This window comes from Cervus canadensis, chromosome 4 (genome assembly GCF_019320065.1).
Source record: "Cervus canadensis isolate Bull #8, Minnesota chromosome 4, ASM1932006v1, whole genome shotgun sequence".
Classification (NCBI taxonomy): Eukaryota; Metazoa; Chordata; class Mammalia; order Artiodactyla; family Cervidae; genus Cervus; species Cervus canadensis.
This window is the reverse complement of record NC_057389.1, coordinates 56,607,926-56,633,160: the sequence shown is the minus strand read 5'-3', so window position 1 is coordinate 56,633,160 and position 25,235 is coordinate 56,607,926. Positions and strand designations below refer to the sequence as shown.

The 25,235-nt window shown below is 38.9% G+C and overlaps 1 protein-coding gene and 1 pseudogene across 2 annotated transcripts; both read left to right on the top strand.

Moving 5' to 3' along the window:
- The first annotated feature begins 2,748 nt into the window (after positions 1-2,748).
- Positions 2,749-19,410, top strand: PCDHB1 (protocadherin beta 1). 2 transcript variants are annotated; one of them, XM_043465264.1, is made up of 4 exons: positions 2,749-2,872; positions 10,589-10,676; positions 14,287-16,740; positions 18,493-19,410. In XM_043465264.1, the coding sequence occupies exons 3-4, from the start codon at positions 14,445-14,447 to the stop codon at positions 18,528-18,530; spliced, it is 2,334 nt and encodes a 777-aa protein (XP_043321199.1). In that variant the 5' UTR covers positions 2,749-2,872; positions 10,589-10,676; positions 14,287-14,444; the 3' UTR covers positions 18,531-19,410. The 2 variants fall into 2 exon arrangements, with proteins under 2 accessions (XP_043321199.1, XP_043321198.1); XM_043465263.1 differs by having other exon boundaries at positions 14,287-19,410.
- A 1,711-nt stretch (positions 19,411-21,121) lies between these two features.
- On the top strand, positions 21,122-21,847 carry LOC122439809 (annotated as a pseudogene).
- The last annotated feature ends 3,388 nt before the right edge of the window (positions 21,848-25,235 follow it).

Below are 25,235 nucleotides of genomic sequence, written 5' to 3'. Positions count from 1 at the left end.
AGGATAGCAAAATAGCTGGCTTAAAACTTAACATTCAGAAAACTAAGATCATGGCATCCAGTCCCATCACTTCATGGCAAATAGATGGGGAAACAATGGCAACAGTGAGAGACTTTATTTTGGGGGCTCCAAAATCACTGCAGATGGTGACTGCAGCCATGAAATTAAAAGATGCTTGCTCCTTGGAAGAAAAGACATGATAACCTAAATAGCGTATTAAAAAGCAGAGACATTACCAACAAAGGTTGTCTAGTCAAAGCTATGGTTTTTCCAGTGGTCATGTAGGGATGTGAGAGTTGGACTATCAAGAAAGCTGAGGGCTGAAGAATTGATGTTTTTGAACTCTGGTGTTGGAGAAGGCTCTTGAGAGTCCCTTGGACTGTAAGGAGAGCCAACCAGTCCATCCTAAAGGAGATGAGTCCTGGGTGTTCATTGGAGGGACTGATGTTGAAGCTGCAACTCCAATACTTTTGCCACCTGATGTAAAGAGCTGACTCATTGGAAAAGACCCCGATGCTGGGAAAGACTGAGGGCAGGAGGAGAAGGGATGACAGAGGATGAGATGGTTGGATGGCATCACCGATGCGATGGACATGAGTTTGAGCAGGCTCTGGGAGTTGGTGAAGGGACAGGGAAGTCTGGCGTGCTACAGTCCATGGGGTCTCACAAAGAGTTGGACATGACAGCAACTGAACTGAACATTCTTTTATGTGTCTTTGGGTGCACATATTTCTATTGAGCATATACCTAAGACTGCAATTACTGAGTTGTAGGGTATGCATACACCCAACTTGAGTAAATGCTGACAGTTTTCCAGAGCGACTGTACTACCTTACATCCCACCAGCAGTGTGTGATAGCTGAGGTGGTTCCATCCTTGTCCAACACTTGAAAATGCCAGCTCTTGGGTGGTTAAAGTTCTTTCAATGTGGTTTTAAATTCCATTTCTTTGATAATTAATAATGTTGAAAGCTTTTAACATGCTTATTGGCTTTTCAAACATTCTCTTTTACTAAGTACTTGTTCAGTGACTTACTACAATTTTTAAGAGATAATTCTGGTTTCTACAGGAAGATTATATTAGCCAGTTTTAAGCACTTGTTTGCATCCTAGTGTAACATGAATGAAGTTTGGTTTATGCCCAGAAAATTTATAAGTGCTTAAACACACAGGGAATGCTACAGAAACAAAGATGTGCAATATAACTCCATCAAAGTGGAATCTACCTGTAAAATTAATGATGAAATAGAATCAAATCATGCTTTCTAAAAAGTGTTGATCTATCTTAAAATACTGTACTCTTGGTTTACCCATCATCAGCTTTAACAGAGTATCATACTTCCTCATGAATTGAATTTATTAATGAAATGGTCCTTTAAAAACAAGCTTGACAGAAATTTTAGGACTGAAGGAGAGAAAATGCAATGCTACATAAAATTTAGTTTAATGGCCTCCAGAAAAAATTAATCTTACTAGTTTGAGACTTAGACATAAATATGTGGAGGAGAAAGGGCATGTCCAATTAATGGGATTTCTGGCAGCCTGCCCCAAAAGATTCTGCAAAGTCTCACAAAACAAGGTAAAACACCCCTCTGGAGCCAGTGGTATGCTTGTCCAGAATGCAGAGGGCTCCGCCTGACAATAAATTAACTTTGTACAGCATGCTTTATTGCTCTGCCCTGCATTCTGGCAGGCTTTTTCTCATTGTCTCGCCCCCTGAGTGGCTTGCTTTGCTTGTTCTGTTTTAAAGATGACTCAGTCAGACTCTTGGTCTTTCATCTTTTCCTTTCCCTACCCCCACTCCATTTTTGTCCCTAGAGTATGGAAGCAAGAGCAGAGCCTTTTGTTGTTCATGTTCCAGCATACTGAGCTATTACTGGCCCTGAGAAAGGGTAGTGGTTCTTTTCTCTTTCAAACCTTCATAGGTTGTATCTGTCGTGTAACCAGGTTACCTCTGACTCTCTCAATTCTCTGAAGCTAGTAATCACAAATATCCATGCCTTCTGAGGGTGGGCTGCTTTTTATCCCTGCCACCTCCTGGGAAAACCTGCAATTCCCTCTGCAGGTCCAAGTAAGGGGACACGTGAGCAGCCACCAACCCAAAGCTGACAGGGCAGGCGCCCTGGTGAGTTCTGCACTGCTGCTCTCCCTCCTTCACACCTTCCTTCCTTGGTCTATATTTGAAGAACCTAGTAAATTAATTTCCCCTGGGCAAGGGATGAGAGGAGGTGGGGGTGAAGGAAGGGAGTGTCTTAGGGGCAAAAAATGCAGTCGACTCGCCCTCTGCTGGTTCAAGGCATAAATTATTGCTGCCTAAACAGTGGCAAAAGAGAAAGCAATCCATACCACACCAATAAAGTACAGCTATAAATCAGCTTCATTTAGCTTATTTGTTCATCTTCAACAGCTACTTATCCCCATTAGCCCCACATGCTGCCCCAACACTGACACTTAGAGTGGTTCTAAACACTAGACCTAGTTAATATGTTACACTGTCCTGAGCCCATTTTCATTTGCCTTGGGTTTTTCCTGTTCTAAAATGTGAATTAAAACCTGCAAATGTGCTTTTTGTTTCATTTGTTGCTAGGCAACTGGAAAGATGACACCTAAACCGTCACCTTCTAGAGCACACTCGTGTTTCAGTTCAACCTCTCTAAAATAGTAATTTCATGTGAAAAAAAAGAGCTGCTGTTTGGGTTCTTGAGACTAACCAGAAAACTGTGCAGAAAAGCAGTCTGTCCCCATGCCGGATTCTTAGAAAAGCTGACACGCAGCTTTGTGCAAGAAAAGGGATTGGCCGCCATAACTCACACGGACCTTTGTACCGCCTTCGTTGTCTTACGCGTTGTGTCGGAATAAACCAACGCACAAAGGTTGGTTAATCTTCTGTCTCTCGCATAGCAAGATAGCATTTACAAGAATACACTTAGAATCTGATGGGCAGTGAGAAGGAAAACCTAGGGTTTTGCATTATGAAATATTATTTAAAATTAACTGCTTCCTCTGCCAGCCTTTATGTCCCAAATCAAAAGTGTTCCCCCTCCATATCTGGCACTGTAAATTAGTCAGTCACGCAGCCTTTGGAAGCAGTTGGGATTGGCCAATTCCTTTGTCAGGTGAAAATCTCTGCAGCGAGTCATGGGACTAAATTGGGCGGTGTCGCTGTCCGCGTCGATGGTGCTGAACTCTAGGCGTGGCCAGAGAGGGTTCCTTTGCATGACAACTTCCGGTAGGGCGGGGTCAGGTTCGCTCTCCAAAAAGTGGATCCATCTGCCATCTGGTGGTACATGAGGAAAATGCTTTTGATAAAGTTCAAGAAGGACTTTGGATTGAGACCCTAAAGGTTTTGGAATATTGAACCTCATGAAGCGGTTTGGGGGAGATCTGGCCATTTTTAAAAGTCACAGTAGTATAGGAGAATTGAGAATTCTGAGAGTTATCTCGCACTTGTACCATCTCCCAAATAATTTGCAAATATGTTTAAGATTTCCCAATCATTTCTTTCAGTATATCTTGCTATTAAAAAAGTATTTGTTTTTATAGACATTTAGAAATAGTTACTAAAGTATTCACAGTACATTTTTCTAATGTGCATCTGAATTTTTTTTCATTTATTTTTATTAGTTGGAGGCTAATTACTTTATAATATTGTCGTGGTTTTTGCCATACATTAACATGAATCAGCCATGGATTTACATGTGTTCCCCATCCCCCCTCCCGCCTCCCTCCCCATCCCATCCCTCTGGGTCTTCCCAGTGCCCCAGCCCTGAGCACTTGTCTCATGCATCCAACCTGGGCTGGTGATCTGTTTCACCCTTGATAGTATACTTGTTTCAATGCTGTTCTCTCAGAACATCCCACCCTTGCCTTCTCCCACAGAGTCCAAAAGTCTGTTCTGTACATCTGTGTCTCTTTTTCTGTTTTGCATATAGGGTTATCGTTATCATCTTTTTAAATTCCATATATATGCGTTAGTATACTGTATTGGTCTTTATCTTTCTGGCTTACTTCACTCTGTATAATGGGCTCCAGTTTCATCCATCTCATTAGAACTGATTCAAATGAATTCTTTTTAATGGCTGAGTAATATTCCATGGTGTATATGTACCACAGCTTCCTTATCCATTCATCTGGCTGATGGGCATCTAGGTTGCTTCCATGTCCTGGCTATTATAAACAGTGCTGCGATGAACATTGGGGTGCACGTGTCTCTTTCAGATCTGGTTTCCTCGGTGTGTATGCCCAGGAGTGGGATTGCTGGGTCATATGGCAGTTCTATTTCCAGTTTTTTAAGGAATCGTCACACTGTTCTCCATAGTGGCTGTACTAGTTTGCATTCCCACCGACAGTGTAAGAGGGTTCCCTTTTCTCCACACCCTCTCCAGCATTTATTGCTTGTAGACTTTTAGATGGCAGTCATCCTGACTGGCGTGTAATGGTACCTCATTGTGGTTTTGATTTGCATTTCTCTGATAATGAGTGATATTGAGCATCTTTTCATGTGTTTGTTATTACATCTGTATGTCTTCTTTGGAGAAATGTCTGTCTAGTTCTTTGGCCCATTTTTTGATTGGGTCATTTATTTTCACAGAGTACATTTTACAGAAAGAAATGCTTTGGAAGCTGCATCTTGTTAGCCAAATACATTCAAGAAAGTTTAGCCAAGAGTACTGCTCTGATTTCAGTTTCTGGAAGGAAAAAAAAACAACTGTAATTATAACTAGGAAGTGGTTAAGAGGTCATAAGAATTCTAAAAGAAAAATTCATGTTTCTTATTTTCTTCCAGGACTAGTATATAAACTATCAGAGTTGGCAATATAAGAAAGTTATGGTATGCTTATGTTTACCCTGTATATTTTCACTCTGTGTACTTTTACAGTCACTGTGAAATTTGTACATTTAACTTCAGATGGGGAGTCCCTGAAATTAATCAGGTTGCTGAGTAGGTATTCTTTTGATAATAAGAATTAAACAGGAGAAAGAGGTTAATGGTATGCTTCTTTCAAATGTTATATTTATAAAAATACTATGGAAAGGTGGGTACTTTTTAAGAGGCTGTAATGTCAAAATCCCAACTGACTTTAAAATTTCTATGTTTTTGATGGTAACCTCTTGTTCCTTATTAATTTAATATCACTCTCCCCATAATTCTGAAACAAGTCACTGCTTTATAACCAGAGGCTTACCATATCTTCAGATCTGTGGGTTACAGTGTAAAATCACTTCTAGCAAACTGAGTAAAAATGAATTTCTTTCTTAAACTTGGCAACCTCAGAAAAAGACAGAACTATCCAAGAGGCACACTTGGCTTTCTCAGCCAACCCATTTAATATTTAGTATTGTTATGTTTTCTCATTTACTCTTCTATGGATCTTAACACAGAAAATACAGGTATCATTTAAGACATAAAACATTTTTAATACTGATTTCAATAAAAATTTAGGTATTAAGTTTGTGAAAAATTACTTGAATTATCTTCATTGATAAAGGAGATAAATTGGTCAGAGTTTAAGAGAAGAATTAACATTCTAATCTAGACTCCATTTGGTTAAAATGGCAAGTTTGTCAAACACCTGTCAGATTTCATGAAAAGAGACCTATAACTTTTCCTACCAGAGTCAACATGGGTATGAAAGCCATTTGTTTAAAGTAAGAATGTAATATAAGTCTGGACTATAAATGGTATTGGTTTATATTAAAGCTTCTTATGTTACTGTGGAAGACAGAAACATTATACGTACATACACATGGTAAACCATAAGGGGTATTGTCATTTAAGGCAACAGATGGTAGATCAAAAGCAGCTGCAATAAGTTGAGCTGCCTAAGATAGATGTCTATACCCTCAAAGCCTCTTGTTCCTGCCAAACGGAATAAGAAACCTAAGATGTGTGAAAGTAAACAATAAAAGGATAACCCTAAAATAACAATAAAGTCTAAAGCTTTAGGTGTGAACTCAGTGTTTTAAAATGTGCTCCTAAGAAAGTTTTTTTAAAACTTACAGAGTATATACAAAAGAAAATAGAGGGTATCCCAGATACTGATACACTTATAAATATGACTATAACAAATATTAAAAGACTATTTCAAGTTTGAATATAATAGAAACAGCCAACGGGCATATTAGCCAGTATTGCTGTTACACATGTGTAGTAATATAGTTCCTTTTAAAAAATCCTGTGTGCTCCACTTAGTCTTCCTCCCTCATCCCTAAGCCCTGGCAACCATTGATTTTTTTTTTTTTTTTTTACTGTTTCTGTAGTTTTACCATTTTTAGAATTACAGCTGGAATCATATAGTATACAGCCTTTTCAGACTGGCTTCTTTCACTTTGTTTGGATGCACTTAAATAGGATGCACTTAATTTTCCTCTATATCTTTTCATGGCTTGATAACTCATTTCTTTTTAGTGCTGAATAATAAAGACTAATTCAACTATCTGGATATATCATAGTTTATTAATTCACCTACTGAAGGACATCTTAGTTGCTTCAAGTTTTGGCAATTATGAGTAAAGCTGCTATAAACATTTGTGTGGACATAAGTTTTCAGCTACTTAGGGCAAATACCAAGGATCATGACTGCCAAATCTTACTGTAAAAATAACATGTTTCAGTATACACATAATGAGTAAATATATTGATGGTGTTAGGAACCAAAGATTCTCACTTTGGTACAAGGCTAACATAAATATGAACTGGGGGATGGAAAGGAAAAAAACCTGTTTTAATGGACTGAAATATAAATACCATGATTATACACACACACCACAGATACTTGTATAAGTACAAGTATATATTAATATAGGCAAGTATCATCCATGGATGTTGGAAAGCACTGAGTACTAAAATTGTTTGGAAACAGAATATTCCTAGTTTTTCCTTCCAGTCTTATGACATATAGTACTATATAAGTTCAAGGCATACAGCATAATGACTTGACTTACATCATGAAATGGTTATCACAAAAAGTTTAGTGAACATTCATCATCTCACATAGGTATAAAATGAAATAGGGAAAAAAAAACTCCATATGATGAGAACTCTCAACTTTCACATATAAGGCAGTGCTAAATTATATTTATCATGTTGTATATTACATCCCTAGTACATACTTATAACTGTAGGCTTCTAACTTTGAACCTTCTGATTACCTTCATACAATTCCCCCTCCCACCTCAGCTCTCTGCTAACCACAAATCTGATCTCTTTTTCTGTGACTTTGTATTTTTTTGAAGTATAGCTGACCTACAACACTGTTAGTTCCTGGTAAACAACATAGTGATTTAACATTACATAGTGGAGATGGTGAAGGAAAGGGAAGCCTGGCATGCTGTAGTCCATGGGGTCACAAAGAGTCGGACGCGACTTAGCAACTGAACAACAACATTGACTGTATTCCCCACACAGTATATTTCATCCTCTTGACTCATTTACTTTGTAACTGGAATTTATACTTCTTAATCTCCCTGTAATCTCCCTGTACTCCTTGATCTTCCCCACCCCCGGCCCTGGAAATCATCTATTTGTTCTATCTATAACTGTTCCTGCTTTGTTACGTTTGTTAACTTTTAAGATTCCACATGTAAGTGAACTCATATAGTTTTTGTCTTTCTCTGACTTTTTTCACTTAGCATAATACCTTCTAGGACCATCCATGTTGCCACAAATGCCAAGATTTCATTCTTTTTTTATGGCTATGGCAAGAATACTGGAGTGGGTAGCCATTCCCTTCTCGAGGGAATTGTCCTGATTCAGGGATTGAACCTGGGTCTCCTGCACTGCAGGCAGATTCCTTAACATCTGAGCCACCAGGGAAGCCCCAATATTCTAAAGTCACACCGCTACAGCCACCAACCCACCACGTCCTCTTTATCCAGGGTGCTTCCATATCTTGACTACTGTAAATAAGCTGCAATGAACACAGGAGTGCATGTATCTTTTCTAATTAGTGTTTCTGTTTAGACAAATACCTAGGAGTGGAATTTCTGGTCATATGGAAGCTCTACTTTTAATTTTTTGAAGACTCTCCATACTGTTTTCATTGTGGCTGTACCAATTTTCATTCCCACCAACAGTGCACAAGGGTTCCCTTTCCTTCACATGATATTCACATAGTTTTGAAGCATCCTTCCAAAGATGAATAATCATGAAAAGTTAAAAAGGTGGTACTTTTCAAACTGAAAGGTTTTTGAACACTGTTTTGTAACAAAATTATGTCAAACAGTATCATCAGTGATGGAATGAAATGACAGTAAATGCCTTCTGATGTAATGTATAGACAATACAACATCTCCAAGGCAGTACAGATTTTGGAATATTTCATCTGAATTTAATGAAGACACAATGCCCAAATTGAGGGATATGCTGTAAAATGACTCTTTAAGACAATGTCATGAAAAAAAGTCAAATATTTTCTTTAGACTGTTCTAGTTTAAAGGAAACTAGAAACACATGACATTTGAATACAATATGCAAAGCTTGATTATATCCTGGATTTAAAAAAACAGCCCCAAAGGGCATTATTGAAACAATGGAAGAAATCAGAATATTGAATACAATACTGGGTAATAGTGTTCATGTTAAATTTGCTGAGTGTGTTTCAAGTCATGTGGCAGAATGCCCTTGTTTGTAAGACATATACGTTGAGATAATCAGGGATGATATGTTAAAATGTGTGCAACTAGCTCACTACAAAATTCCGTGTTTACATACTGTGTGTGTGTGTGTGTGTGTGTGTCTGTGTCTGTCTGTCTGTCTGTCTGTGTCTGTGGTCAGTTGTCTCTGACTCTTCAGTCCATGGAATTTTCCAGGCAAGAATACTAGAGTGGGTTGCCATTCTGTCAGCTTTTTTTCTTTTTGCTTTCTCCTCCTTCCCTCTCTTTCCTTCTCATAATGCAGCACAAAACTTAAGAGCTCAAAACAACAGACTTCTCACTTATACCTCTGGAGGTAAGAAGACTTAGGCTGAGATGAGCTGTGCTTGGCTTTAGTATATAGGTTGTGTCCAGTGCTGTTCCATCCTCATCCTTGAATCAGTGGGCTATCCAGAAAACGTTCTTACAGACATGGCAGAAGAACAAGAGGACAGTTACTGCAGCAGCACATTTCAAGCCACAGGTTACTTTACTCTGTGTATTAGTTTCCTAGGATTGCTGTAACAAATTACCACCAACTGGGTGGCTTAAAAAAGCAAACCTAAATTCTCTCATAGTTTGTAGACTGATAGCCTGAAATCAAGGTGTCAGCAGGGCCCTGCTCCCTCCGAAGACTAGGGAAGGATCCTTACTTACCATTTCCTAGCTTCTGGTTGTTGCCAGTGATCCTTGGCATGCTTTGCCTCATAGCAGCATCAGCCCAGTCTCTTAGCTCCATCATTATATGGCCGCCTTCCCTGTGTGTGTGTGCATGCCTCTAAATCTCTATAAGGATACCAGTCATCAGACTTCAAGGTTACCCTAATTCCATATAAGTTTATCTTAACTTGATTATATCTGAAAAGGTCACGTTCACAGATACTAGAGGTTAGGATTTAAACACAGCTTTCTGAAGGACACAATCCAATGCTGTCTGCTAATATCCCTTTGCCAAAGGAACTGATAGGGTCAAGCCCAAAATGGAAAATTAAACTAAACCCATTGTGAGGGTTTGGTATAATTCACATGGCCACATTCAACATCAATGGAGCAGAGAGGTATACTCTTCCCATAGAATTTAACAGGGTGAGTGACTTTTTTAATAATAAATGTGTATATGTACATAAAATGTATGATGTATGTAATATATATAGACATGTGTGTGTGTGTATATATATATATGAGAGAAAGTGAACAAATGGAGCTAAATTGGTGACTCTAGGTGGTTACTTATTATTGCTTATTATGTCAAATATCAACAAGTCTGGACTTAGGTAAGGAGAAGTTATTTTTTTTTCATTTATTTTTATTAGTTGGAGGCTAATTACAATATTGAAGTGGGTTTTGTCATACACTGACATGAATCAGCCATGGATTTACATGTATTCCCCATCCCGATTCCCCCTCCCACCTCCCTCTCTACCCAATCCCTCTGGGTCTTCCCAGTGCACCAGGCCCGAGCACTTGTCTCATGCAGGAGAAGTTATTTTTAAAGACTGTTGTAATACCAGAACTCACTGATCACAAAATCTGCAAATGTCTCAAATAGAAAAAAAAGGTTTTATTTAAGTAAAATTAGGAAGAGGTGTGTGTATATGTTAGTCACTCAGTCATGTCCAACTCTTTTTGACCCCATGGACTATAGCCCTCCAGGCTGCTCTATCCATGGAATGCTCCAGGCAAGAACACTGGAGTGGGTTGCCATTTCCTTCTCCAGGGGATCTTCCTGACCCAGGAATTAAACTCAGGTCTCCTGCATTGCAGGCAGATTCTTTACCATCTAAGCCACCTGGGAAGGCAGAGGTAGGCAGGGCTAACAGTAACTTTGTGGGAGTATGGCAAGGGGATACAGCGAGCAGATGGTATAATCAGGGTGATGCAACAGAAGTATTTTTCCCTCAATGGTTGGTCTATTCTCTGAATGAATCATTAAGTTGAGGATGTCTGTATTTCAGGACTTGTCTGAGTCTGGAGATGAGTTAAAGTTCAGGGGCCTATGAAGAGAAGAAAGTCTAACTAAAATTTGGTCAAACCAAATTACAGGTAAGTAATGGGTAATTGTCAATACTCTTGTAACTCTTCTGTAGGTTTAAATTATTTCAAAATTAGATTTTTTAATAGTACTTAGCTACAGTTTTGGAATGCATTTTTAGTCTCCCAAAACATCATGATATTTTACTAGCTGTACTTTGCCCCTCTTCCCAGTAACTAGACTTTGAGTAAAGACCCTGACATTACAGCCTAGTTGGTTGTAGATTTATTTGGTCCTAATTCTACCTTCACTGGAAAGAATAAAAACGTCCTTAAAAAATACCACAATGTTTAAAGGGTCCAAAGTTTTCAGAGGAAAAAGAAAGTAGTTTGTAATTTAATCCCATCAAGCAGATATTAATACATACCCTGGGAACTAACTAAACAAATTAAGATTCACAGGAATCCAATTAAAGAGCAGCATATTCTTGTATTTCAAGTTGTAAGAATGTATTTTTAAAATTATGAGTCTTGAATGAGTTACTTAGAAATTGACTGTATTAAGATTCCTAGGTGGTGATTATAGTTAACATTGAATTATATATTTGAAAACTGCTAAGAGAAAAGGTCTTGTAAGTTTGTTCTTTCTTGTGATGACAACTTTTAACTATGTGTGGTGATGAATGTTAACTAGACTTACTGTGCTGAGCATTTAGCAATATATATTGAATCAAGTTGTATACCTCAAACTCATAATGTTGTATTAATTATATCTTAATTTAAAAAAAGACTTCTTAGGATGCAATAAGCTTCTGCTTAATGAGTTAATCACTGGGAGATATACCTCCTTTTTCAATAAAAACTCTGTAGCTATATATTAAATATAAAAATAAGCTCTATATCAACTAAAGATAAGCATGTCTCTTTTTCTTAATTATAAAGAGATACTCAGGACTCACAGTTAGAATATAGGAAGAACTACAACAAATAAATACGAAAAAGACAATCCATGTGAAAAAAATGGGCAAGAGAACTGAACAACCCTGCCCAACCAAAGGTTATCCAGATAACCAAAAATATTCTTTAATAGTGCCCTGCTGCTAAGTCACTTCAGTCGTGTCCGACTCTGTGTGACCCCATACACGTCAGCCCACCAGGCTCCCCTGTCCCTGGGATTCTCCAGGCAAGAACACTGGAGTGGGTTGCCATTTCCAATGTGTGAAAGTGAAGTCGCTCAGTCGTGTCCGACTCTTAGGGACACCATGGACCACAGCCTACCAGGCTCCTCCATCCATAGGATTTTCCAGGCAAGAGTACTGGAGTGGGGTGCCATTGCCTTCTCCGAAATAGTGCCCTACTACATCACTAATTAATAATCAGAGAAATGCAAATTAAGCCTATAATGAGATAGCAAAAATGGTTAAAATTTAAGATTAGTAATGACAAGTATCGGTAATAATTAGAATAACTGGAAGTTATCCTGCTGATGAGAGTGTAACTGGTACAAGTTCTTAGAAGGCAGTTTGGCAGTATCAGACGAAGCTGGAGAGAGCAACCCTGTGACACCAAAGCCACTTCTAGGTATATGCCCCCTCCTTCAAATGTATACACTTGTGTACAAAGTGACATGTATAATGACAAACTTCTGTGAACCGTGGAACAATAGAATGAGTAAATGAGTTTTTGCTGTATTCATTCTGAAAAAGACAAAAAGCAGTCTGTGACAGTTAGGAGCTAGCCTGATACTCAGAGCTAGGCTGTGTTGTTCTCGTGTTGAACAAAAACAGGTTCACAGAACAACAATATTAGACATGGCTACTCATATACATGATGGTGATGGATTAAGAGAAAAACAAGAAGATGCCACAAAGAGGCATAAAGGAACATTTTCCAATCCACAAACATGACCAAATATCTCTCTATCCTGACTAATATGAATTACCAACTACAGTTTTAGCCTCCTCCCATTTTTTTACCTTTTCCATGAGAATTACTAATATATCCAACAATAAAATTCTGAGTTACTCCTAATTTTATTTAAAAAAAACATTTTTTTCTTCTGCTTGAGACATTTGCAGATTTTGTGAAGAGTGAGTTCTGTTATTGCAATGGTCTTTTAAAGCAGCTTCTCCTTACCTAAGTCCGTATTTGTTGGTATTTGACATACTTCAAGTCCTACTTCAAACCACCCCCAAATCACCATTCACATGATTAAATAACAGAAGTCCTGAACTAAGTATCAATGAAAAGAGACTAGATTCTGAAGATTACCTACTGTATTTTTTTTTAACATTGTATACACTATATATAATTGTTTTTGTTTTTCACAATTGGAATAAGGAGCATCAGACAGTGTCAGAGGATAGGTTCTAGTTCTTATATTGCTAGGAGTAGCTGTATGGACTGGGCAAGTGATTCAATCATTTGGGGCTTAGTTTTTCATCTGTTTAAAAAAAGGGGAGGGACTTACATGGTGGTCCAGTGTCTCAGACTCAGTGCTCCCAACGCAGGGGGGCCCAGGTTAGATCCCTGGTCAGGGAACTAGATTCCACATGCTGTAACTAAGAGTTCAAATCCTGTAACTAAGACCTGATGCAATCAAATAAATATTTTTAAAAAGGGGTTGGGGAGATGGACATAATCTTTCTGAGGTGCATTCTTAAACATTCTATGATCTTATGACTATTAAAGAAACTATGAACAAATACCTTGCACAATTTATATTGGGCCATTTTCAATATATGTAAGTAGTCTATTATTTAATTTCCTCTAAAATCTGAAGCCAAACATTTATCTTCACTTTGCTTATCTATTATATTATTTGGGAAGCAGATTTACATACTAATTATGAGCATGAATTGTGTCAGACAAAACTAAATTATCTTAATAAATTAATAAAACTTTATTATTGTTATCTCATATTTACTAGGTAGAGGGCCCTAGGGAAATAACATAACCTCTCAATTTCATCTGTAAAAAAGAAATGTGTATCCTATAGAGTTGTTGACACAAGGATTAAATGAGATAATGCATGTGAATTACTTAACACATACCAGTATATAGAAATATACCCAATAAGTACTAATTCCATCATAATCATGAGTAACAAAACCAGTTGCTGGTTTTTCAGGATTTGAGCATTTGAGGATTCCGGGGAAAAGAATGGATTTATGCATATCATGAGGCAAGTTGAACAGCTGCCCCATCCAGTGTACCTACTGGACCCCAGTTTCCTGAAGGATGATGTCTGTCTGTCCTCTTTTCTTTTCCTACTGATCACTTCCTCCAAGCCCCCGCCCCCGCCCCCACCCAGCTGGTTCAGGCTTCAGAAGACTCTGCGGGATCTTTCCGCCTTTTCCCTTGGTCTCCAGGCAGTGTGTGGGGTGCGCCCAGTACCTTAACACCTCGCTGTTTGCTGGTTGCTGCAGCGTCCCCAGCCAGCTCACAGATACGATGACTTCAGCCTTAAGCTCTCTTAACGAGTATCCTCATTGGCTTCTCAATTCCCAAGGGCCTTTTTTTTTTTTCTCCCCCTGAAAGGGAAATGAAAGGTGAGTTTGCTGTTGCTTTGGCAACAATTTGAACCTCTACCTAACTCTCCAGAATGAGAACATATCTATTAATACATTCGATAGACTGGGGACTGGGGAGTTGAGTTACTCAATGTAATTTTTCTTCCAAGTTCAAAACAGCTCACCCGGCTCGGTTAGCCTTTGGAGGCGCTGCGGTTACAGGCTAGCAAAGCCAAGGGCAGCTGTTGCCAGAACCTGTTGGCAGAGGAGTTTAAAGTGTACCCGCAACAGGTGGCGGCTGCTGCTGAGAGTGCGCTTGTGAGAAAGAATGGCGACTGCATGCAGAAAACTCCTGCAAAGCAGGCAAGTGGGAACTCTTCTCATTTTCCTGTGCTTATCTGTGGGGGGTGCGGCAACCATTCGCTATTCGGTGGCAGAGGAGATGGAGAGCGGCTCGTTTGTAGCTAATGTGGCTAAGGATCTGGGGCTGGAGGTAGGGAAGCTGGCTGCGCGTGGGGCGCGGCTTGTTTCCGAGGGCAATAAACTGCATTTCCGGCTCCACCGCAAGACAGGGGATCTGTTCGTGAAGGAGAAACTGGATCGGGAGTCACTCTGTGGCAAAGCTGACCCATGCGTTCTGCACTTTGAAGTAGTCCTGGTGGAGCCACTGCAGTCCTTTCGCGTGGAGGTCAGGGTATTTGATATCAATGACAATGCCCCGGTTTTCCTAAACAAGGAGCCTCTGTTAAGGATTCCGGAGAGCACCCCCCTGGGTTCACGCTTTCCTCTGCAGAGTGCCCAGGATCTGGACGTCGGCCTCAACGGTCTCCAAAACTACACTCTAAGCACCAATGAGTATTTCCACCTGCACACCCGCTTCCGCAGCCACGGGCCCAAGTATGCCGAGCTAGTGCTAGATAAACCCCTAGACAGAGAGGAGCAGCCGGAAGTCAACATGACAATTACAGCTGTGGACGGAGGGTCTCCACCCAAATCTGGCACCGCCCACATCCGGGTGGAGGTTCTGGACGTCAACGATCACGTGCCCCAATTCTCTCGACTGGTGTACCGCGCTCAGGTACCAGAAAATAGCGCCAACGGTTCCCTGGTGGCTACGGTGACTGCCACCGACCTGGACGAGGGCTCCAACAAGGAGATAACTTACTCGTTAGCTCAAAATCCAGAAGTAATTCTCCAGACATTTCAGATTCACTCTGAAACTGGAGAGGTTCGACTAAGAGGGCCCCTAGATTTTGAAGCGATTGAAACATACGACATTGACATTCAAGCTACCGATGGAGGAGGCCTCTCTGCCCACAGCAAAGTCCTGGTGGAAGTGGTGGATGTTAATGACAATCCTCCTGAAGTTACAGTCTCCTCTGTGTCCAGCCCTCTCCCTGAGGACTCTCCACTGCAGACTGTAGTGGCCCTTTTCTCTATCCGAGACCGGGACATTCGAGTGGGAGGAAAAATCACCTGCTTCCTCAAAGAAGACCTTCCCTTTGCAGTCAAACCTACATTCCGGAACTCCTACTCACTGGTCACTGACAGAGGCTTGGATCGGGAGGAGGTCTCTGGCTATAATATCACCCTTGTTGCCATGGATACTGGACCACCCACTCTGTCCTCAGAGACTGTGATAGAGGTGCTAATATCAGACATTAATGACAACCCCCCAGTATTTCAGGAAGATTCCTACATCTTGACTGTTAGAGAAAACAACAGCCCTGCAGTTTTTATTGGCAAAGTCCGTGCTGAGGATCTAGATTTGGGTGAGAATGCCAAAGTAACATATTCCCTGTTGCCTCCAAAAAGTGGAGATCTATCAGTCTTTGCTTACATCTCCATAAATTCAGACAATGGGAAACTCTATGCACTGAGAACGATGGATTATGAGGCCATTCAAGATTTTCAGTTTGTGGTAAAGGCAACTGATGGGGGCTTCCTGTCACTGAGTAGCCAGGTTACTGTCAGAGTGGTTGTCCTGGATGACAATGATAACCGTCCAATGATCTTGTACCCACTGCAAAATGGCACTTTGCCCTGCAATGACCTGGTGCCCAGGTCTGCAGAGACAGGCTACCTGGTGACCAAGGTGGTGGCAGTGGATGGTGACTCGGGTCAGAATTCTTGGCTTTCATATCATCTATTTAAAGCCACTGACCTTGGGTTATTCTCTGTTCAGCAACAAAATGGGGAAATCCGTACATTGCGGCAGGTATCTGAGAGAGACCCCATGATGCAGAAACTGGTCATTCTTGTTCAGGATCATGGCCAACCAGCTCTTTCTACTACTGCCTCACTTAACATTCTCCTGGTAGATGGCTTTTCTGAGCCCTATCTGCAGTTTCGGGATACATTTAAGCATCCTGCAAGAGTAAATCCATCCACTAAATATTTAGTCATTTCTCTGGCTGTGCTTTCCTTTCTCTTTCTCCTCTCTGTCACAGTGATCTTCATTATACATATCTGCCAGAAGATTAAACACAGAGAAAAGTTCACAATTCAAGAGCATTTCTATGATGACTGCAATTTCTCTAACAACCTGGTACAAGGAGGAGCCAGTGGACCCATATCACAGCCTTGTCCCTATGAGATGTGCTCAGCCACTGGCACTAGCAATAGTGAGTTCCGGTTTCTTAAGCGCTTTATGCCCAACTTCCCTTTCCCCCATGGAACTGGAGACGCAAAAACAGAGGCTGGCTCCAGATTACCACCAGATTCTGATAGGAACAGGTCTCGGGGGTCAGAGGGCCATGCCCAAGTATCTGATGACTATATGTAACCATTACCCATGTCTCCTGTGGAAGTTCACTAGTTCTGGCTCTGGAAACACTTAGTTCCACAGAGATACCGTGTTGTTTTGCCTTTAAGTTATTTTCTATTAGAAAGTTACACATGGTTAGGGGAAGAGAACTAGCTTCTAGTTTTGATGTATCAGAAAGCAATTAGGTTGAGAAGTAGAAATATAGTTTGTCATTATTCAGAAATTTCTAGATTTTTGTCCCTTGATGAGTAGAGATCATTTCTGAATCAATGTCTTGTACCACAATCATGCAAATGTCTGGTGAATGGTGGTCCTCAATAGGTAACCAGATGGTAGGAAGAATAAAGAAGAAAAAGGATTTGCCGTATTTACAAATATAAAGGCAGATATAAGGAAGGCTAAAGAGATTCAGTTCAGGAATGTTTGGTAAAATTAAGTTAGATTTCTTAATGGTTGTTGAGGAGCCTTAGGCCAGTCTTAGGTCTCTTTATACCTATCTCATTGCTCATCAGAGAACAGTTATCTAAATGTGGAGAATGAAAAGTGGATGAGGAAAAATACAGACTACAACAGGTAGATTTACAAAAGATATTAAAGGAAAAAGAATTCATTAATATCAACTAAGTGGCCTTAAAGAAAGATTTTCACCTATTATCAGAGTTGATCTTAAGCCATTTTCCCTTCTGAGCATGCTGATGTGATGACATACATGGAAACTAAGAAAGAGGTAGTTCCTAGCCTATCATTCATAAAATGGAGTAGGGAATCAAATTCAATTTCTTTTTGATCATCACTGTTCTGCATTTATAAGCTATTTTAAGTTCTCTCATTCTAAACTTAAAAAAAGAAAATATTAACATATTTCAAGGATACAATTAGCATTACCAATTGTGCCTTAACTAAGAGTTTGCTTTAATGAGTCTTTAGTTATGTACCTTATTTTATATAATATGTAAATGCAGACCCACAAGGGGTATAAGCACAATATTTGTACCTGGTATTCCAAGGGTAGAGCAGTACCTCTAGTTTGGGCAAATAGCTTCAATTACCTATTTAACTTTGAAATGCATATATATATATATATATATATCTACATTTCTACTGGAAGTTTCGAGTTACAACTAAAGCTTTTTAAAAGGATTTAAATTCCTTATGAGATAATTTTAGACTCATAAAACTGCAAGAATAGTATAGAGTTATCATATACTCTTCACCTGGCTTCCCTTAATGTTATCATCTTACATAACTATAGCACAGTCAACAAAATTAAGAAATTAATGTTGGTACAATTCTATTAACTAAACTACAAATGTTATTCAGATTTTACCCTACTGTCCTTTTTCTTTTCAAGGATCCAATCTAGGATCTTACAATGAATTTAGTTTCTACCATCCACCATCATCCCTTAACCTTTTGTCTTTCATGACCTTGAGACTTTTGAAGAGGACTGGTCAGTTATTTATAAAATGTCTCTCAATTTCTTCCAGTTACATTGAGGTATAATTGACATAGCACTGTTTAAGGTATACAGCATACGATTACCACAATAAGCTTATTGTTAACAAATATGTCCCTCAACTTGACATTGTCTTTGTTTTCTCATAATTAGATTGTTCTGCATTACTGGAAAGAATATTACAGAAATGATACTGTGACCTTCTCAATCCACCATATCAGGGGGTACATGATGTCAAAATGTCTTATCTGGTAATGTTAATATTTTTTTTTTTACTGTGGTAGAATATTAACCATTTTTAAGTATATAATTCAGTAGTGTTAAAGTGATGTCAATCTTGAGCACTTGGTTAAGATAACATCTGTCACGTTTATTTACTGTAATGTTACTATTTTTCCTCTTATAATTAATATGGGGAGAGATACTTTGAAACTACAATGCAAATATAATGTTTTTGCTTTAACTTTTGCCCACTAATTTTAGTATCCATTACTGGCTGTTTCCTGTGGCAATTAATAACTGTGGCAGTGAATGGTGAATTTCTGATTCCTTTTACACTAATTAACTGAAATTCTTTAAGGAATACTTGTCACTTCTCCTACATTTACATTTTACTCATTTCTTTATATATGGATTCATGGACATTTACTATATTATTTGAACTATAACCCAATGCTACCATTTTATGAGCAAACTCTTATGTGGGATGAAGAGCAGATTTTTAAGCCTGGAATTATCCATATAGAGCACAATTTATTCAAAATGAGTATTTCTTTGTAATACTATGTTACATTATCTTAAAGCACGCATAAAAATCTTTTGTTTATGTTTATTTATAATGTTTTAACTTTAAATGAAAATTACATTAATTTGATCTGAAATTTCCATTAGTTATAAAATTAATAGCTATTAACTGAAAATTTAAAATCAGACATTTATATATTTATAAGCTAAGTATAATAAAGATGTCATTTAAATAGATTTACAGGCTGAAATTAGACATATATATAAAATGGAATTGATCTCTTTGGCTTTATTTAATTCTACTAAAGATAAATATATATATTGCTTTCTCCGTGTCTGTGCTTTTTGTTGTTTTATATTTAAAGATAAATCTGTCTCATTCTCAAAAGCAAAATTTATCCATATAATTCTCATATATAAAGGTTTATTTTCTACAGAGTTGAATATCAAAGTATGTGATTAATCACACATCCTCTTCAGCCTACAATTTGACCTCATTTCCAAATCTATTTACCTTTTTATAATATTATTGAAATATTTATTGTGTTTACAGAATACTGAAACATAATATTAAAAAGTAAAAGTAACAAGTGTTTTGTTTCAACTGGTGAAGCAAGCTAATGTTTTTATGTACCACGTTTTTCTCTAAACAGAGATAATAGATAAAATTTTAAATGCAAACACTAGAAATGAAGCAAATATAACCACTGCAGAAAGATTCCTGAAGTTATTCATTGTAGTATGTTTCAGACCTATGGAAGCTGGAATACAAAGACTACATGCTAAACCTTATAGCTAATAGGCTCAATGAAATCAATTGTACTATTTTGGATAAGTACTATTTTGTACCATGTTGGATCAGAAGCCTAAGTCACTATTGTAAGACCTGATTCTAGACCATGTCTGGGTGGTCTAGGGATAAATATTTGTGGGGAGAGAAAGGATAGAGAATATACTTTTTAAAATGTACTACATATAATGCAATTTTTAAAAAAGATACTTGTAAAGATGATTTCAGGACTACACCCACAAAATAGACAATTAATTATGGAAGAAACAAACCATGAGGCTGAAATAAAACTAGATTTTACATATATATATATGATTAGAAATTTTAGAAACAAAACATTAAGTCATGCAATAAAACCTCAGTAGATGGTATAAAATTTAGTATGGGAGTTACTGAAGAACAAATTAGTAAATTTGTACCTAACTAAGGGATTCATCAATAACAGAACAAAAAGTAACAAACCACCCAAAACTTAATGGGGGGAGGGATATAGGCCTACCTCTTGAATATGTAAGCATCAAAAAATCTTGGGCCTAAGTTTTAAACTAGCCACAGAATACACAGAACAAAGATTGAAAAAAGCCCTAGTATAGGCTCAGTTGATGATACAAAAGAAGAGAATGGAGGGAAAGAGAGAAAAGATAGTATTGACTCTGGTTCTTGCCAAGATGGCAAATTAGCATGACCTGCAGAAATCCTATTCCAATATCACAGGTCAAAACATCACCGACCTCTCAACAAAGAAAGCCCAGGTTGGTTTCATGGATGAATTCCAAACATTTCAAGAATAATTATCAATCCTTCTTAAACTCTTTCAAAAGAAAAACAGAGAACATTTCCAAACTTATTTTATGGGGCCAACATCACCCTGATACCAAAGCCAGACAAAGACACAAGAAAACCACGTCAATATCCCTGGATGAATATAGATACAAATAGCCTCAATGAAATACTAGCAGACCAAATTTAATAGCATATTAAAATATACAACATGACCAAATGGAATTTATCACTGGGTTGCAAAGATGCTTCAACATATGCAAATGAATGTGATATAGTACATAAACAGGAGGAAGAACAAAATCACAAGATCATCATGATAAGATCACAGAGGCCTACAATGTGCTCAGTGACCCATGCAAGCATGAAATCTTCAACTGCTGAGGGGTGGAAGGCCTGAAGGGCAGTGGCCCCAGTGGCGGGAGCAGTAGCGGTACTAATGGTACCTCCTTCAGCTACACATTCCGTGGAGACCCTCACGCCATGTTTGCTGAGTTCTTCAGTAGCCAAAATCCCTTTCATACATTTTTTGGGCAGCACAATGGGGAGGAAGGCATGGACATCGATGACCTGTTCTCCGGCTTCCCTATGGGCATGGGTGGCTTCACCAACATGAACTTTAGCCGCTCCCGCCCAGCCCAAGAGAGCACCCAAAAGAAACAAGATCCCCCGTCACCATGACCTAAGGTCTCACTTGAAGAGATCTACAGCGGCTGTACCAAGAAGATGAAAATCTCTCATAAGTGGCTGAACCCCGACAGAAAGAGCATCCACAGTGAAGACAAAATCTTGACCATCAAAGTGAAGCAGGGGTGGAAAGAAGGGAACAAAATCACCTTCCCCAAGGAAGGAGACCAGACTTCCAACAACATTCCAGCCAATATCATCTTTGTTTTAAAGGACAAGCCACATAGTATCTTTAAGAGAGATGGCTCTGATGTCATCAGGATCAGCCTTTGGGAGGCTCTGTGTGGCTGTACAATGAATGTCCTCACTATGGATGTCAGGACCATACCCGTTGTGTTCAAAGATGTCATCAGGCCTGGCATGCAGCAAAAAGTTCCCAGAGAAGCCCACCCTCTCCCCAAAGTGCCCAAGAAACATGGGGACCTCATTATTGAGTTTGAAGTGATCTTTCCAGAAAGGACTCCCCAGATGTCAAGAACCATTCTTGAGCAGGTTCTTCCACTATAGTCAACCCGTGTTCCCCAAGGACTGACCAGGGACCTTTCCAGAGCTCAAGGATTTCCAGACCATTCCACCAGCTGTGGACCTGAAGGAGGGTTCAGGGATGGCTTTTGTACTACTGAATGTTTTCCAGAGAATCTATTACAATCTTTCAAAAAAAAAAAATCACATGATCATCCTAACCGATGCAGACAAAGTATTTGACAAAATTTAATACCCTTTCAGGATAAAAGCTCTCAACAAATTAGGTATATATAAGGAACTCTCCTCAGTACAATGAAGGCCATATATTAAAAGCCCAAAACTAAGATCATACAAAATGATAAAAAGCTGAAAGATTTTCTTCTAAGATCTAGAATAAGGCAAAGATAAAGATGTACACTCTCACCACTTCTATTCAATATAGTACTGGGAGTCCTAGCCAAAACCATTAGGTAAGAAAAAGAAATAAACATTCAAATCAGATAGAAAAAAAGTAAAATTATTTGCAGATAGCATGATCTTATGCACAGAAAACCCTAGAGACTCCACATTAAAAAAAAAACTGTTTAGAAAAAATGAAATCAGTAAAGTTGCAGGATACAAAATTAATGTACAAAAGTCAGTTGCATTTCTATGCACTAACAACAAAGTATCCAAACAGTAAATGAAGAAAACAATACATTACATTAGTATAAAAAAATAATAAAATACTTAGAAGTAAACTAACAAGGAGGTGAAAGACTTGACACTGGAAAACTATAAAGCACAATTGGAAAAAAAACACAAATGGAAAACATCTTGTGTTTATGTATAGGAAAATTAATATTCTTAAAATGTCTATTATACCTAGAGCAATCTACAGATTTAGTATGGATCTATCAACATCCTAATGGCATTTCTTTCAGAAATAAATGCTAAAATTAACAGAACCACAAAAGACCCCAAATAGCCAAAGCAATTTTAAGCAAGAAAAATAAAGCTGGAGGCATCACATTTCCTTATTTCAAAATACCGTTCAAAGTCACAGTAATAGAAACAATATGGCACTGGTATAAAAACAGATGAATTAACCAACCAAACAAAATAGAGAGCCCAGAAATAGAACTACTGGTATATGGCCAGTTGATCTTTGACAAGGGTGCCAAGAATACTCAGTGGGGAAAGGACAGTGTCTTCAATAAAAGGTGTTAGGAAAACTGGATATCCACATGTAAAACAATGATATTGGGACCTTATACCATTAAAAAAGTTATCTCAAAATGGGTAAAGATTTAAATGTAAGAACTGAACAAGAACTCCTAGAAGAAAACCTAGAGAAAAGCTTCTTGACATTGGCCTTGGCAATTTCTTGGATATAATACCAAAAGAGGCGGCAGTGTGGGGACTTGAATCATAAACAGTTCACTATATTGATAAAACTTTCCCTACGTGATAGGAGTGGCTCACTGTGATTTATGCTGAAAACCTTTCCTTTTTAGAGCCAGGTAGAGGGCTCTACCAGAACCCAGTAAAACACCCTAGTCTCTGAGTTTCTAACGAGCTTCTCTAGCAGAGAGCATTTCCCACACGTCATAGTTCATCACTGGAGGAATCAAGTGTGACCTGTGTAACTCCACAGGGAGAGAATTTTTAGATGCTTGTGCCTGCTTTCCTCCAGACTTTGCTCATGTCCTTTTATCCTTTGATTTAGCTTTGTACTTTTTTGTTCTAATATCTCGTTATTGTTTAGTTGCTAAGTCATGTCCAGCTTTTTTGTGACCCCATGGGCTGTAGCCCACTAGGCTCCTCTGTCCATGGGATTTCCCAGGCAAGAATATTGGAGTGGGTTGCCATTTCCTTCTCCAAGGGATCTTCCCCAGGGATCGAACACTTGTCTCCAGCATTGGCAGGCAAATTCTTTACTGCTGAGCCACCAGGGAAGGTCCTGTGTGACTCCTCCTAGCAAATCAAAGCTGGGGGTGGTCTTGTGGATGCCTGATGTACCCCCTAAACTCATTTTATGATACTAAAACTTGTCTAGAAAAAAAGAAAAGCTATTTCCCAATATCATTATCAACAGATACAAAAATTCTAAATAAAATATTGGCAAAACCAATCCCAATTTCTTGGTCACTCTACCCCTTCCTACTGACTCTCTCCCTCCACCATTCCCAATCACCCTTTTTTAAAATTAATTGATGGAATGACTGAACTGAGAAAACAGCAATGATTAAACATTAGATACCAGGTTTCTCTGGTGGTTCAGTGGTAAGGAGTTCACCTACTAATGCAGGAGACACGGGTTTGATCCCTGGTCCAGGAGGATCCCACGTGCCACAGAGCAGCTGACCCTGTGTGCCACAACTATTGAGCCTGTGCTCTAGAGCCCAGGAGTCACAACTACTGAACCCATGTGTCACAATTACTGTGGCCTGCATGCCCTAGAGGCCATGCTCTGCAACAAGACATCACAGTGAGAAGCCCATGCACCACAACTAGAGAGTAGCCCTTGCTTGAAGCAACTAGAGAAAAGCCCATGCAGCAGCAAAGACCCAGTGTAGCCAAAAATGAAATATAATTTAAAAAATTAGACTATAAGATTTTGACTTATAGTCAAAGATGGGATAAACATACTTTCCCCTATATTTCTTGATGAGTACAACTAAAAACCTTTCAAATTCTATATCAAACAAACATAAGGAAAATCCAAAAGATAAGAGAGAAGAGGGCAGACCAGCTATGAACTGGAGCAACAACACAGACATGAGTTTCTTACTCCCCCCACACCATGTACCTCACATTTGGAGTTTAAGATGCTAGCAGTCCAGAAATGTCAATCAGTTCAGTTAGTTCAGTCACTCAGTCATGTACGACTCTTTGTGACCCCATGAACCACAGCACGCCAGGCCTCCCCCTGTCCATCACCAACTCCCAGCGTCCACCCAAACCCATGTCCATTGAGTCGGTGATGCCATCCAACCATCTCATCCTCTGTTGTCCCCTTCTCCTCCTTCCCTCAATCTTTCCCAGCATCGGGGTCTTTTCAAATGAGTCAGCTCTTCCCATCAGGTGGCCAAAGTGTTGGAGTTTCAGCCTCAACATTAGTCCTTCCAATGAACACCCAGGACTGGTCTCCTTTAAGAATGACTGGTTGTATCTCCTTGCAGCCCAAGACTCTCAAGAGTCTTCTCCAACACCACAGTTCAAAAGTGCTCAGCTTTCTTTATAGTCCAACTCTCACATCCATACATGACCACTGGAAAAACCATAACCTTGACTAGACAGACCTTTGCTGACAAAGGATTGTCTCTGCTTTTTAATATGCTGTCTAAGTTGGTCATAACTTTCCTTCCAAGGAGAAGAAAGCATCTTTTAATTTCATGGCTGCAGTCACCATCTGCAGTGATTTTGGAGCCCAGAAAAATAAAGTCAA

Excerpts from the sequence above, each read along its gene's own strand:
- PCDHB1 (XM_043465263.1), top strand. The coding sequence starts at position 14,445 with ATGGCGACTGCATGCAGAAAACTCCTGCAAAGCAGGCAAGTGGGAACT.